The 16,755-nt window shown below is 34.9% G+C and overlaps 1 protein-coding gene across 1 annotated transcript in view; it reads left to right on the top strand.

Moving 5' to 3' along the window:
• The window catches only part of DLG1 (discs large MAGUK scaffold protein 1), a 115,597-nt gene that overhangs the window by 91,861 nt on the left and 6,981 nt on the right, over window positions 1–16,755 (top strand). Inside the window, exons 13-19 of the mRNA XM_031062795.1 lie at window positions 3,751–3,927; window positions 4,668–4,737; window positions 9,085–9,184; window positions 11,490–11,531; window positions 14,644–14,694; window positions 16,113–16,214; window positions 16,457–16,629. Coding sequence (XP_030918655.1) covers window positions 3,751–3,927; window positions 4,668–4,737; window positions 9,085–9,184; window positions 11,490–11,531; window positions 14,644–14,694; window positions 16,113–16,214; window positions 16,457–16,629 — 715 coding nt within the window. The remainder of the gene's footprint in view (window positions 1–3,750; window positions 3,928–4,667; window positions 4,738–9,084; window positions 9,185–11,489; window positions 11,532–14,643; window positions 14,695–16,112; window positions 16,215–16,456; window positions 16,630–16,755) is intronic.

Below are 16,755 nucleotides of genomic sequence, written 5' to 3'. Positions count from 1 at the left end.
CTCTTATTTTGCTTTATATTTCTTCTGGTCTTTGTTCTGAGACAGATTCTCTCATAATGTTTCTGGGTTTGCATCTGATCTATATCTATGTAGATAAATATGCTCACCTGGAGATTCAAAAAGCACATGTGAGATACCTTCATGGTATCAAGTTTCTGTGATAACACATGGAGAGAGAGTAAATCTGTTCCATATTTAATCTCATCTTCTGTGGCAAGTCTCAGTCTGCAATGTGTGCAGCATTCAAAATCAAAAATTACATTTACCTTTGTGCATTTTTCTGATCAGCACAATGCATTCCAAATTCAAACAATGGCACTGATTTGTGCTTGAATCACAGCAAAAAAATGATTATGTCTCCAAGCTGAAGAAACATAACAGTTTTACAATGACTAAGAAATTTTAACTAAGTCCTTTGGAAAAATAAGATCTGCTATTAGCAGCAGGCTAAGTGTACTTGTCTGCTGCTTAATTGGGCCTTCTTTATGGTATTCTCAGAGTTCAAACAGTAAGTTTCAAACAACTTTCCCAAAAACTCAGAAAAAGAGAACCTCCTTTACAAGCTGACCTTCATTTATTGTGAAGTGGTGAAATTAATTAATTTTTAATGAAATGAAACATAGAGCTGCTTTTGCTGAAGGAATTCCTGGTTGCTTTGTTTATTGAAGAAATGCTTTGGTAGAATTTGGTCAACAGCCTATGACACTGAAAGTAATGAGTGTGGCAGGTAAAAAAATACTCTGGAAATTTGGCATTGTTACACAGCCATTACATTTTTGGCTTTGAAGCACGAACACTCATGAAATATGCAACCTAATTTCAATTTCTCTAGACTTGTGGATGAAGCAGCTGAGTTACCTTTTTAGTGCTCTTTGGTTCCTGAGTAATACAAAGTGAAATAAAAGGGAGGACTTGGTGCTTTCTCTAGAAAATATTTTTTAAGACTTCCCATTTAAACTTAAATAGAACTTTACAGTAAATATCATGGATCTGCATTCAAAGCAATAGTTGATGAGGATTACTAAATTTATTTTTAAGTTAATTTGTGTTTATAACTTAAAATAAGTAAATGTATACATGGCATTTTTAATCTGTAATGAAAGTCCCCATGCAGGAAGTTAATAAAACTGTATTTTTTATATTCTAGCTTGTAGATAAATGCATCATCTGGGCTGTGAAGTGACTTCTTGGTTGATGATGTGCCAGGCATACAGGAAAAGCCATGTTAGTCACTTGGAATCAAAAGAAATTCTTGTTAATTCTGTTTGCTTTTGAGGTCATTTATAGGATCATTAGCAGTTCCTGGTATTCCTATAAATGTTAGCTGCTTGGTTTTGTCACTATTATGTGACACCCTAAATGATCTTTTTATATAACTATTTTCATCAGCTTTGACTTTTTTGCCCAATAAAATTATTTTTCTTGGAAGTGACCTTACCAGAGAAAATGTGTTTGATGAAACTGCCTTTCATTGTGCGAAACCTGCTCTGTGTAACCATTTATCCAGCTGGAAAAGCACATGTTGGTAATAATGGCTTTATCCATTTCTGCTTCCATTTCACTCCTGAGTATCTTTTCTCATGCAGTCAACATATATGTTAATGCTGTTAGGCCAAGCTCACAGCTTTTATAAATTTATATGCAAACTCAAAAATAGAAGTAAAAAGTGGAGCTGGTAGAAATCATTGCTTGAATGCTAACAAGAAATCTCAGGAAATAAATGTCACGATGCATGTAATTAATTCAGTGAAAATGTATACAACTTGAATCTGCATTGAAAGTACATACTGGATTATGTGCAGTTTATTTTGAGATATGAAATGATATTTGTCCAGAGTGTTTCTTGAACAAATGTGCAGAATAAATGTGGAGGAATAGCTACTTCCTATCTGTATCATTTTCTTACCTGCAATATTTTGCCTATGTTAAAAAAAAAAGTGTTCTGATTTTTTAAAATATAATCAGGATATCTTAAGTATGCTGTGGAATTAACCCAAAAGATCTTATTATGAAGGTTGCACTGCTAAGGAAGGTAGTATTTCAACCTCCAAGGTATTTCAAAACTGAAGGTCTGAATTTGCTTACAAACTTAAACTAAAGGTATTGCAGATTTAAGTATAATGCTCTTAATCTCTTTTTAAGTATAAGGCTCTTCAATATTTTGAAGCCATTTAAAAATTTCTGTCTTTTTTTAGACATTCTAAAAATCTTTATTAAAACCTTAATCCTTCAGGATTTTTAAAAAATATTTTATAGCCTAAGAAAGGCACGGTGTCTCAAACAGCTCTGGTTTTGTAATAGATGCTGAAAATGAATTGGTATGACAGAATATTTTGAGTTTTTCCTTGTAAACAACTTGTTTTTGGTTATGAACACATACAGATCACTCAGTGCTTGAGGAAGGCAAAATTCACAAAGCTGAAGTACATTTTGGAGCAAATTTTGACTTACATGGGTTAAACATTTCTGTGATATTAAAAATCTAGGAGAAAAAGATATGTAAGACCAGTGTTTAGGATGAAGAAACAAGCTGAATTTGGACAAGGAAAATGACACCCTTTTAAATCATCACAGTGTGATCTCTTGGTGCTACTTTGGCTTGATATTGAGTAAGTTGAATTCAGGTATTGTTCAGAAAGTGCAGCACTGACAACACATGAGCTGGCAGATTAAACAATGTTGAGGATTTTTTGGATTGTGTCATACAAGCATTTATTTCACATAGGTAGGTTCATGAACTATTTTCAAACGTAAAAGAAGTCCTTTAGAAGGCAGAACCTGAGCAGTATCTCTTGCTGTTTGCTAAGAGTCTCCTGTCATCTTTCATTTCCACGTCCTCATTAAATCCTCAGCTGTGCCAGGGAGGAGCAGACTGCAGATAACTTCATTGCCTCAGGGAACTTGTCCAGGTATAAAATGATCCAAAAGGCAGAAAAGATATGACTTGTAAACCAGATCAGTTCCATATCATGGTGGACCATGTGCCTTTCCAGACAACTGTGCTTTCTTAAGCAAAAAGGGGAACGGGAGTCAGTTGCATAAACCAGTCTTGCTGCCAGAGGGGATGTTAATAAAACTGTAGTCATGCAGCTGCTCAGGTATTGTGAGTGTCTTTTATTTGAAAACAGGCTTACCTTATGAAAAAGGGTGAGATTCTCTCAAAATGGTCAGAAAATTCCTAAAAGAATATGCATAAGGTTCTCTGCCTTTGGGTACTATGGTACAAAGTGGTGAGAAGATCATATTTCTAAGTTATTTTTCCTGTGAGCAGGATACTGATGATACTGACGATACTGACTTTTATTTTAAAGACAGTACTAAACTGTACTAAATTACTAAATAATTTAAATTTATTACTTGATATGGAAGTGTACTTTACAGAACTTTTGACCGTGCTCTATTCTTTAAATACTTGCTTGTCCTTTTTATCCTAGGCTGACATGTAACTTGCTCTGTGCAAAGTACTTATTGAATTGCAGTAGGTGTCTGCTGTAGAGCTTTTGTAAAGCACTAAAGGTTTGCTCTGGAACAAGTTTTTTCTCATTCATTAAAGCTTAGAAGTGTGTGGAGGTACGGTGCTACACATTTTGTGTGTGTATGAGAGTGTATTCTACCTTCTTCTAAGTACCTGTCAGAATGATGCAATCATTTATGAATAGCACAGGCAGCTTGCTTCATATTTTGTGCTATTCATAGTCTCCTGGTTTTTCTTGCTTTTTTTCTATGTTTAATTCTTTCTTTTTAATGTAGAGCTCTTTTTGATTATGACAAGACTAAAGACAGTGGCCTCCCTAGTCAAGGATTGAACTTCAAATTTGGCGATATTCTCCATGTCATTAATGCTTCTGATGATGAATGGTGGCAAGCACGGCAGGTAACTCCAGATGGAGAAAGTGATGAAATTGGAGTCATCCCAAGCAAACGGAGGTATGGCTTACTTTATTGACTTGGAGATGTCTGCTATTAGACACCTGATCTGATTAATACATATATTGTATATGCTTTTCTCCTTCTTGTTAATTCTGTGATTCTTTTGTTTTTAAGTAATCTGTAGTGGGATTCTCATTTACTCAATGAAATGTTCATTAAAACCCCATTTAGCCCTAGGAGTTGTGTGCTGAAGTTAATAAAGGTGGTCCGTATCCACCTCTGTTCTCACTGTAAGCTGTGGTTTAATATCAGATAATTAACCATTTATGTATGAAAAGGTGCAAAGTGTGAATGAATTTTATTCAAGTCATTATGCTATCTTGAGTTCTTTCTACCCAGAACCTGGAAAACAGGAAAATCATTCTTTGGTAGCATCCAATGGAGATGAGGTTTTTGTTGGCATTATGGAGATTCAAATAAGAGTTTAGGTGCTCTGAATCTTAATATCTGCTATTGACTGATAATTGAGACTGTTCACTTACTGTGTTGTGTTTCCTCTTTGCACTCTCTGGGTTTATTGAACATGTATAGCCACAAAATATTCCAAATAATTCCGCCCAGCATCACTTGAGAAATAACAGTTTTCCATTAGCAGGCTTCCATTTTCTGAATGTGTCATAAGCAATAAAATGTATAGTACAAAAGGTACGCCAATATGCTTCTGCTGTAACAAGTGCTAACTTGAAGTTCTGGAGTTTTGCTGATTTCTGACATTTTTGTGTGTGTTTTTGTGGTAGAGTTGAGAAAAAAGAACGAGCCCGTTTGAAGACAGTGAAATTCAATTCCAAAACAAGAGGAGATAAAGGGGTGAGTTAATGAAGTGCTAAGTACACCTGGCATTGTGAATGGTAATGTTTTTCAGCGATTTTGTGTGTGGAGAATCACTTTCAGATTTGAGTGAAAAGAGTAAATTCTATCAAATAGAAATGAAATAATTCTGAGCACCAAAGCAGACTTTAATTGCCAAAACACTGCAAATTATTTAAAGGATTAGCATAGAAATATATATGCTTCATAATACTGTAATGTAGTAGGAGCTGTATATCCTAACCAAGTATTGAATAGTGCCATTTCTAACAGCTCTGCACCAGATGTGATTTCTGTCACAGTACATGTGATGGGAATGAGTAGTGAGAAAGAAATGAGGCTACTTAGGCAGTAATAGGAATGTTTGTAGCCAAAATTACAGCCACTGCATAATGGCACAGCAGCCAAATTTTTTTATTGTTTTCAGGGTAAGGCTTTTTTGCAATGTTTTGGCTATTTTGAAATTTGAGAAACAATTCCACAACCTTACCATTTCTACCAGTAGTATGTGACTAGTAATTTCAAGACTCAGACCTGTGCGTTTTAGATGTAAGAGTCTTCTAAATTAATAATATATTGCCATTCCAAAAAATCTGGAGTGTGCTTTAAGCTCCTGAGGAAGCTGTTTCTTAAATAGTGATTATATTTTTAATTGTACTAATGCTATAGCATGGGTTAGTCATTATTGCAAATCCCAGAATTGCATTTTAGTAATTTATTTCAGTTACAATGTTTTCATAACTTCAGAAATCACATATATCAAATATTAAAGCTTCAGTACTATATCCTGATAGTGTAGGACAGCAAAGTATAAAGACCCTAAAATTCATATATACATCCCTCTGCTACATGGCAAAGGTTTCAGTTATTAATGAAATGTCATGTTTTTCCCCTATAAGTATTGGCTTAAAAGAAAATCAATATCTCTAACTACTTCCTGATTCACAATTATGGTACTGCCCTGGAGATTTACTGTATTATTGGCAGTATTTTTCTGTTTTGGTGCTTTTGTAATTTGGTATTGGAATAAAATATTATCAACTGACATGGTAATTTGAGTTTGCTTTTTTAGAAGTCATATAAAGAGAGGCTTAAATACTTCAGATTCTTTTCAATACACTAAGGAATTTTTCAAATGTTACCACGTTCTTTGAAAGATAATTGCATGGTTTTAGAGGGTGTCTACCAATTAACTGCAAACAGTTAATTACTGATGTGTTTGAAGTAGCTTTTTGACAAAAGCAGAGTTGGTGCACAGCCCCTGTGTACTAACAGAGCACCAAAGAAATGCATGGAATACTGAGTGGAAAAGCAACTACGCTTGCCATTGATGTAGAACTGCAGTTCTTTTTCTTTAGTAACATTTCATTTTGCAAACACTTACACTGTTCACAGTCTCTTGCTTCAGCTGTAAATGTTTTAACATCAGAGTTTCTCCTTGAAGTATTCCTTCTGTATTTTCCCTGTAAGTTGACTGCACCATACATGTCCTCAGGGACCATGTGCCTTCCTATGTCTGTGTGTGCTAATTCTCCATAAATAGCATTAAATACCAATTCTATACAGTTTTTGAAAATTTCTACATTAGGACCTTGAAGAATCCTAGTGATGGCTAACATTAAAATCCATGTTCCTTTCATTGTAAGGAAACCGAAAAAATCTGGAGGAAAAATGGTTACATTTTATTCTTGTTTGTTCCTTTCATATACACATTTATCTCATTTACTGTGCTGCTTCTGATTTAATATATTCCTGCTTATAATGCCTGTGAATGATTGCCAGAGAGCTTATGAAAAATTTAATGCAATTACTATGCATTTTCAACTAATAAGCAAATCCTTATAGCTTTTTATACTCATGATATCTTTTAAAAGTAATCTTTTAGATAATCTTTTATGCAAAATCAGTATAATATTACTTTTATTTTCTTTTTTTATTGGCAATGGAACTGACTCTGACCATTATACATGCAGTATATAAAGTTTCATGTTAGCTCAGGAAGACTTACTGTAAGAAAGTTAAAAGAATTGTTATGAAATATTTTCACAAGTATAATGAAGAACTTGATTATGTTTTATGAAGCACAATAAATCAACTAGTCCTTTAATTTTAACTGTACAGATTCCCCATTCTCACCACCTCAGCTAAACTGAACCATTGTAGCTTTTTTGCATTTGTCTCCTTTTACCAAACTGATGGACTTCCCCAAATGAAACTATTATAGATATGAGTTTTTATTTTTTGAATTTACATTACAGTATTTTTCAGTATACTCAGGAAGGATCTCCTTGGGACATATTTCTTTGTTGTCCTTATTCTCTAGATTACATTACCCTTCCTGGTTGTGAGAAATCATTTGCACTGACTTGACTTCTCTTAGAGAAGGTCAAGAGGACCATAACATAGAAATTTGCCTGTACCAAGTATGGTTCCTGCAGGCATATGATTGGCTTGAAACTTCATCTTTTGTCTATGTGTCAGGCTGATAATTTACCAATTTTCACAGTGGAACAACAGTTTTAGTCGAACACAGATGCAAGGCAATTAAAGGTTTTATGGATTTCCTCCTTAGCACAGTATTGTTATTTCCAGAGCTCAATGTCACTGATTGTGCTCCCATGGTACCATGTGCCTCTTTAACACCTTGTAATTTTAAGTAATTTTTTTTAAAACATTGGTAATGAAAATATCACTGGAAGTTTTAAGTATCTATTATTGCCAAACACATCTGGCCAGAAGGATTGTTAGTCCTGTAGCAGGATGCAGCTTTGGTGTTGCACATTCTCTTCAGGAGGGCCAAGTGTTAGTTTTCAATTGTACTAAAAGTGTGGCCCATCATTTGGAAAAGCTTAGTCCTGTTTGACCCCTACTTGTTACTGTAATTCATTCCATAGTTAATGCTGGTAGAAAGGATAAGATGCCTTTTTGCAGCTCTATTGCATGTAACAGAGGAATGTGAGCTCACACTGGCTGAAGAAAGACAAACAATTACTTGAAAGCTAAAATGCTCCAAATTTTAGAAACACTTGTTAACAGAGTCTTGAATGCACGATTATTTTTTTTTTACCATGCCTTTTAAAAGATGTTTCTGTGGCTCTTTTCTCACTTCCTGCTGCACGTAGGCTCTGCTTAGCTTAGAAATAAATAGTCCCCTACAGCACAGGGTCTCAAGACCAAGTTGGGTGTTTTCCTATTTTACCATCCTTTATACTTTAGTTTTTTCTGCTAACCAAATGACAAAAATATGGCAAATTTTATGTCTTTGCAAAACTGGTCAGATGAGTCACTCATGCCTAAAGATGGAAGGGAATTTCTGCTGACTTTAAGTTAGCTGTATTAGCTCTAGTTCTGGGCAAAATTGCAATTAAAACATTACTGATTTATTTATACTTTAAGGTTTTTTATTGACTTGGAGGTACTGTAGTCACATGATGTCTTCAGCAGAAGATATAGCAGATATTAGTAAAATCTGTGCTAATTACAATAGACATACCTATATAGGAATGAAAATGCATTGATGCTCTCCATCACTTGAACAAACAGCACAATAATAGTTTATATTTATATGGATGTAAATGTCTATGTAAGTAACTCTAGAAATGCTTATAGCAACTGAGATGCAGAAATTCTTCAGCAACACAAGCAGTTAATGTCAAAAGTTGCTGAACATGATCCTTGATATACAGGGTTTTTCATGTGGTAATTATTAGTGCACTCTTGAAAAACATAATTGCCTGAACAAACCAATGAAATTAGCTTGTGTCTTTTCAAGTTAATCTTCATATTAGGATGCAAACTTACATAGAACAGAGTATGTCCTTTCAGTGAATTTGCAATGAATTGCAATAGTAAAACACTGATACAAGTTTTGGACTTTTTTTAGTTGGATGGTAACACTGTCCAATACTTCTGATGTTCTGTTATAATATCAGTTGTTTGCAAAAGCCTCAGATTGGTTTTTTGGTTGTTTTTTTAAAATACTGTTACCCCTAAATGAGATAATATCAGTGATTTAATTGACTTTAAGTCACTATGGTTTGGCCATCTTACACCAGCCTAGTTTTCCACTTTTTTTAACACTCAGAGCAAGCCTAAATTTGTGAAATACAGGTCAGGTCCTATAGCATGAACCAGTTTTCTCACTACTAAGCATGTGAAACATGGAGGATCCGAGCAAAGTCTTGATCCCAGTCTCTGTTTCTAATGAGCTGAGCAGATGAGTGTTAAGCTGAGATGTGCACTGCATAATGTGGTTGTAGGAGTCAGCTTCCGCAAAGCTGCTGCTCTGGGCCTTTGTTCACACAGACATTAGACATCCTTTGTTTTGCCCCTCCTTCTCTTCTTCAGCAGTCATTCAATGACAAGCGTAAAAAGAACCTCTTTTCCCGAAAATTTCCCTTCTACAAGAACAAGGACCAGAGTGAGCAGGAAACCAGTGATATTGACCGTAAGTATGTGGCATTCCATGGAGAGCGAAGCACAGTAGAAGGGCCTGCTAGACTGCACTAGGGTGTTACCATGGAGACAGTTTCATGAGCTGCAACAGGCTGAGGAGCTCCTGGTGCTACTGGCAAATCAGGCTACAAAACCAGGGCAAACCTTTGTTTGCTGTTAAAATCAAACTTAACACAAGAGTATCCCAGTTTGGAATAAACTGGGCAATACTGTTGACTAACTGGAGGAGATAACTGCCTTCCTGTGCTGTCAGTGATGCTTCCCTGTTTGTGGCTTGGAGGAGAAAGCACAGTATTCCTGGAAGTATAATAGAGCTTACCAGCTTCTCAAATCAGTCCCTTTAGACTGGTTTTTCAAAGTCATTCATTCTAATTTGATTTTCCTAATGAAGAGAGGTTACTCTGATTTTCATTGTTCTTGCCAGCAGTTAAAAAAAGTGTATTCTCAAAACGGAGTTGCATAAATTTGCCAATTCAGAGCAGGTTCAAAACAAACTGTGTTCTCTGCCATTTGCATTACTGATTGCACTTCATGTGCCAGTAAAGTCAAATTCTATAGACTCATTTTTCCCTGTGATGCTCTAGGAACTGTCTCCTGTCGTAGCGCCAATTTTATATATTACTGACAATTATTTTCTTTGTGATTGTCTTTTTATTGCTTGCCCTCTGGGGACTACTCTGCAGGAGGTCCCTGACGACATGGGATCAAAAGGCCTGAGTAAGTGATCAAAATACTCCCAAGTTATTTTAACCTCCATCTGAAAAATTACTACTTTTTTTTTTGGACAGATCTCTTTGAGATTGGTGCTCCACTGGCATAAGGAGGTTAACTAAAACTGGTTCATAAGCTTTTCCTTGTTTGTAATCTTTTGGAGTTTTTGCTTTCAGGAACATGTAAAGTTTATGTCACTGTCACATTAGATTTTTTTTGTTTTCAGAAGCTTACCAGTGTGTTCTTGTTTGTCCTTAACAGTACTGTGTTTTTAATTTGGTGATTATTTTTTAATGTTACTTATATCTTGTCCTCGTATTTTTATTTATTTAAATATAACCTTATGGCTCTTTACAGTAATAGTACAACCATTGCTGTGCTACTTTAACTAGTAACACTTTTCACTCCTCTCTCTAGGCGACTGATGTTTACAGCTACTTAAAGCAAACACAACTTTTCCTTAACAAGTGCCAGGAGAGTTTTTCTATTTTGAACACTTATGATGCTTTTAGATCAGGTGAAGGGCTGATAGGGGTGACTTGAAGCACTTGTATTTCTATGTGAATCCAGTCAGATTCAAAAGTTGCTGCCTACTCTTAGCAGAAATGTTTGTGTGTACATACCCCACCACTAAATGTATGAAAATGACAAATAAAAAAAGCCAAGTCCTTGCTTTTATCAGAGATATTAAATGCAAACACTGTTAGGCACTTATGCAATAGGAAAAGGAGTCTCTAAAGGGATCTGGCTAAGGGTCATTAGGGGTAGCATTTCTTCCCAAGGCATAACTGTAAGGTACAGTGTTTGTGAAATTACTTCTAAGGCCCAGTACACTTCTGTACCTGTCCTCAATCATGAAGTAGAAATTCTAGTAGCTGTAACATTCATTTCTCAATTCTGAAGTGGCTACTTTCAAAGGAATTCCTGGTCTAGACCAGAAAACTTTAGCAACATTTATGGCCTTATGGTTTAGAACATAAAATCATAAGCAGCCTTTATGGCCTTATGATCATACCTAGTTTGAACTATGTAATATGGTGCAGAAATATCTCTGGATGATTCTGTTCTATAAACAGAACATGTTTCTTGTCTGTTTTTCAGCACAGACTTTTAAAAACTGCCTTATCACACCTAATGCAAGTTGTATTATATGCTGCACTATATTTCCTCTAATTTAATCCAGCATTTTCTCTACAAGAGACTAAATGTAATCAATAAATTGCTTGCATAAAAGTTGAAATGCATAATCCTAAGGTTTTTACACAACAAAATTCATCCTGAAGTGAAAACTTAAAAATTGCAGGGTTACATGTGAATTATGAATTAGTGTATTTTTTGTAACCTTATTTTATATGCTATTTAATGTTTTTCTTTTTATTAACATCAATTCCTTTCATATGAAATTAAGCTTGATCCTGAGAGCTATGAGAAGTACGTTAAAACTTTTATATGCAGTATGTATTGATTTCAGCACTTTGATATGAGTATTGTCTTTCATCTGGATTATTTTTTGTCGATTTTCTTTCTGTTTGACTCATGCCATTGGTGTATGTTCCTTATTTTTTCCCATTGTGTTGCAATTTCAGAGCATGTAACCTCTAATGCCAGCGATAGTGAAAGTAGTTACCGTAAGTGTTTTTAAGTTCTTTGTTTATTCAGAGCCTTTGTTTTGCAGCTCTTTCTTTGGTTTAGTTTGTCTGTCTTTTCTGGGTATTTACATGTTAAATAGAACTTCCCAGTGAAATCTGTATTTGTGTATTTGGTGGAGTACTGCAAATTGTTCCATGTCTTTGTTTTTAAAAAACTCCCTAGAATCACTGCAAACCTCCTTTATGGATATTTTTTATTGTTGTCTGTGATTTTCTTAGTTCAGCTCAATTTGAATCTACTAATTTTTTTTTTAAATTACACAAGCTAGCTAAACCTGTTAAATTTAAAGGTAAATTTAACGCTGACAAATATAATTTTATGTAGCTGAGCCTTAATACTGGAAGTGTAGCCAAACTGTGTTATCCATTAAATAATGCCGTAAGTATCTGAAATTTTTTCACAACTGATACTCAGATTTAATACGTATATACTTCAATGAAATACAGATAAGCAAACATGTATTTACCCTTGCTTTCAGCTCATTTATTTTGTCAAGTGTGGGTGCTTAGTATGAACTGTCTTCAAAGCATACGACACATGTTCAGTGCTGGAGTCAGTTTTGATAAATCAGCATGCTAGTTCTCTCTCTTCCTGGAGACACAGAGTCTTCTAAATCCACACTCAGTTTGCTTTTACTGCTAGCATAAGCTCCAGTAGTGGTATTCCCCAGCTGCAGTGGCACTCCATTTACGTGGTGGGTAATAGGCTGCATGGTGCTGCTCTGCTGTGCTTTGCCATGTCTGGAACCACAGCCAGGACTGGAATCCCACTATTCATTTCCAGAGAACAGCTCCCCAGTAAGGCTGCAGTCTAGAGCTGGAAGCCCTGGTAGAGCAGAGCAGGACAATAAGAAAGTGGAGGATTTGAAGAGAAACATGAAAAGAAGGAGCAGTGAAAGTCATGCAGTGGTTCAGTGCTCAGCTCCTGGCTGCCTGCTGTGTAATGGGCACGGCAGAAATACCTAATTTATGTCGGGATAATAAGGAAGGTGGTTCATTAACAGATATATTTGTTTGGCTGTCTATCTTTTCAGAGGTAATGAGCCACATATTTTCTTCCAGATGATGACACTGAAGGAGAGAATGTGTATACATGTATGCAAAATGCTGGTGTTGTTGCAGACTGTAATTGAAAAGCAACTAATTGAGGGAGGCATCTGTGTTCCCTGAGAATAACACAGAATTGAGCACATATGGAAGTTGCCTTTGATAAACAGAAATTTTTATAGTTTTTAATGACACACCATTAAAACTATCTAACCATGTCTGTTTCTTCATAAATTTGCTGCTTCTCTCTCTTCCCTCACTTCCATGGTTTTTCTGAGAGCTAGCTTTATTTACATTTAAAGCTGGTTATTGGTACTACTGGTTCATTTTTTACTTTATTGTTACTTGAGAAGCCATGATTTTGTTATGGATGTCATGGATTTGTTTGTCTCAATATGTAATTCTGAGCACTTTTTATTAAAATATTCTTTTAATCTCTTCTTACTGCTGTCTAATATGAAAGTTATCTTGATTACAGATGAGTACGGTTGTTCAAAAGGTTCAGTCTATTAATACTAATTTTTCCAAAGAATTGAAAAGCAGTGACAATATATACTTTTTGCCCTCAATCAGGGGATGCTTTTCACTTGTTCTTATCTCTTTAGTAGTTTGCATAACTATTCTTTGACCTTATAACAATGTGACTTCTCCAAAGAAGTATCTAATTCTAGTGAGCTGGATCTTTTATAGATGAGTTGATAGTTGGTGATTCCCTGTTCCTCTCCCTAGCCTAAAAAGGGTTCTGAAAGTATATACTGTCCTTCTAAAATCCATTTGCATGAGTAACTTTTTGAGATATTAAAATGTACAGGTTGCATGGTTTTGTGTCTGTCTTAAGGTATTCCTCACTTGCAACAATTTAGGTAATTAAAATCTTCTTTCATGTATTGCTGTAGGACAGTTTGAATGCAAATTTATTGCAAAATAAGAAAAATATTTCTGTTAATGAAATATTAGATTTTAAATATCTTTTTGCATTTGCTTTGAAATAGAGAATAGATATATAGAAGCTCTATATGCATTTATAAAAGCCTTCATCTGCCTTCTGTTTCTACATAAACTGTGGTGTAGCCTTGGTATGTTCCTTTGCCTGTTCCTGTTTTAAGTATGGCTTATGAACATCAAAGAATGTTCCAAAATTAGACAAGTGAAATATTGGAAGACTGTATTTTCTTCAGTTCAAAGCAATGTCATGTAATTTGAACTTGTGTCTTCAGAATTATAAATTCTCTGCTGTCACAGTTAATTTTTAGTTATTTCATTGAAATAAATTTTACTCAGAGTTATATCATGTTAGACTAGAAGCAATCTTTTAGAGAGATGGCAACTGAGGTATATTTCAAATGCTTTCACTAACATTTAAAAAGCCTACAGCTGTCAAAATTCAAGATTCTGTTATTTTAGTTTCATTCACTGCTAATGTGCTTCCTGGAGCTGAGAACAATCCAAAGCATTATTTGCTTTCAACTTTGTCTTTAAAAATTAATTTGTAAAGTAGTAGTTTAGTATATGCATTCATAGCTTTCTTGGTAGAATTATAGTGGCTGAAGATGTTTATGGAAATGCCAATTCACGATAAAGTTAATGGAAGATCTGTTCACCTTGACATACATGATTGCCAGCCATGTATAAATATGGAAAAATGTTCTTGTAAATGCTGCCCTCAGAGTGTGGAGAGTGTTCCCAACGCAGGAGGCGTTGCTCTAGCAGTGAATGACAGCATGCATGCATTGCATCCAGGACTCGTGGGGAACAGCACCTCAGCAATGCTTGAAAATTCTCCTCGTGCTCGATGCCAGCTTGACATGCCAGCTACACCAGGAACTTCTTTCTACTCTCTGTGTCTTATGCTTTAAAGCTCAGTGTTTGGCTTAGCTTTGTGAGGTCTAGAATTCATGGCTCTTGAAAGGTGTCCCTCATCAGCATCACTGTAATGCATATGGCTGGGCAGTGTCTGTATCATCATAGTCCATGGAATGACTCCTTTGAAATATGTTCCTTTAGGAAAAAAATACATTGATGTGTCTTTGCCTTTACATTTTAGGTGGCCAGGAGGAATATGTGTTGTCATATGAACCAGTCAATCAACAAGAAGGTTTGTAGATCTCATTCAGTATGAAATAATCTGAATTGTTAGAATGCTTTGCATGCCCTTATGTACTAAGCACCAGGATAAACTTCTTCACCCTTTTAAAGTTGAAACTTACTGTTATTCAAATGAATAAATCATAAAGGCATAAATTATTAAATAAAATCTCTGAATTATTTAATGCAGAATCCAAAGGTGTGCTACTTCAATAATGCTTGTGTGGTTTATATTGTGGAAGGAAAGTACAGTATGCTTAATAGTTTTGTCAGTGAGAACCTCATAAATTATAGTTTTCTTCTGTTTCATATTGCTTTAGCATTCTCACTGTTTCTGGCACAGCAAAAAGCAAGTGAATAGATCATTTGTCTATTTACCAACTTCAATTGAAATGTCACTAATCAGTCTCCCATTTCCGTATGGTTTTCTTATATGGCTAATTTTCTTAATAATTGCCAAGGGATTTTTTCCAGAAAAAAGTAAAATTTAATGAAATGGAAATCACTAGGAGAAAATATTTTCTCACACTTGCATTTAAAAAAATTGCTTTTTATTGATTTCCAGTGGAACAGTTTCCCCTCACCAGAGGGGCTCACAAAGGGAGAAACAGCAGAGATGTTTGTTATTTAATTAATAAGTTAATAGATACTGGATTCAAGACATTCCTCTTACAAATATAGTAATGTAATAGAAAGGAAATAGCTCTGAGTCAAAATATATTTAATAGGCCAGATTTTAATTAATTGGTACTTACTTGTGCAGACAGATTGAACCTAAAATTAAAATTTGTACTGCTGAAATTACATGATCATGGCAGCATACTTAGGCATTATTGTCTTAAAGGTTCTTACAGTGTGATTAGGCATAATCTGCTTAAACTGACTTTTCAACCAAAATCCTTTTATTATAAATAATTAAACTACTTTCAAAAGGTACTACACTTCATTTTATAAGGGTGTTAATAGTTACAGAAACTATTTATATTTGAGTAATTTTGTATGTGAGTGCTTAATTGTGGCCTTAGAGGAAAAGAAGCTTCTCCCAACACAGACACAGAATTTTATGAACTGTGCGGCTGCTTACGTGCCTCTTTGAATTGAAAAGATTTTCAAATCTCCCCTCTTTTATTTTTCCATTCAAATTTAGGATGTTAGTTTGTGAGAAGGTTTTTATTCCCCGAAGGCTTCATAATTTAAGACTCATTTTCAATCACTGAGAATGGTGATTTGAGAGTGAAAGTCTAACATCTTACTATTGACTATGGTATTGACTGATTGATGTTCTTCAGTGTGTTTCTATTCTCTTTAGAAGTACATATTCTTCTAAGTATTAAAATCATTGCTATGTGAGACAGCTTATTTTGATGAACTGTTAAAATTTAACAGTCATATCAAATACAACTGATATTATTCCTTTATGTTTATTAGTCAGTTACACTCGACCTGTGATTGTTTTGGGACCCATGAAAGACAGAATAAATGATGACCTGATCTCAGAATTTCCAGACAAATTTGGCTCATGTGTTCCACGTAAGTCTCAGCAAATACTAAAGCAATTTTAGATTATATTTTTCTCTTAATTTTTTATAGATATCTTCTGTATTTTAGGTTAAAAATAAAGTTAATATATTGTTTAAGCTTTACAGACCTATCTTAATATCAATCTCTTCGTAACAATTTTGCAGTATAAATGGGAGGCTTTTTTGGATATTGTAAGGAAAAAAGTCACTGCTTTTTGTTTTGCTTTAAAAACTACTGGTTTATGTTTAAAGATACTACTAGACCAAAACGAGATTATGAGGTGGATGGACGTGATTACCATTTTGTCACTTCTCGAGAGCAAATGGAGAAGGATATTCAGGATCATAAATTCATTGAAGCTGGCCAGTACAATAATCACCTTTATGGAACGAGTGTCCAGTCAGTGCGAGAAGTAGCAGAGAAGGTAAATCAGTGCCACTTACTTTCATTTGCTGAGCTGATTATGTGCCTGTGCTGACAGGGAGAAAGAAAAGAATGGCAAGAAGCCATTAGGAACATTCTGACTTTTAAAGGAATTTGTATAAGGCTA

The sequence above is a fragment of the Geospiza fortis genome, unplaced genomic scaffold (genome assembly GCF_000277835.1).
Source record: "Geospiza fortis unplaced genomic scaffold, GeoFor_1.0 scaffold19, whole genome shotgun sequence".
Lineage (NCBI taxonomy): Eukaryota > Metazoa > Chordata > Aves > Passeriformes > Thraupidae > Geospiza > Geospiza fortis.
The sequence above is the reverse complement of the archived record's forward strand: the minus strand, read 5'-3'. Positions and strand labels throughout refer to the sequence as shown.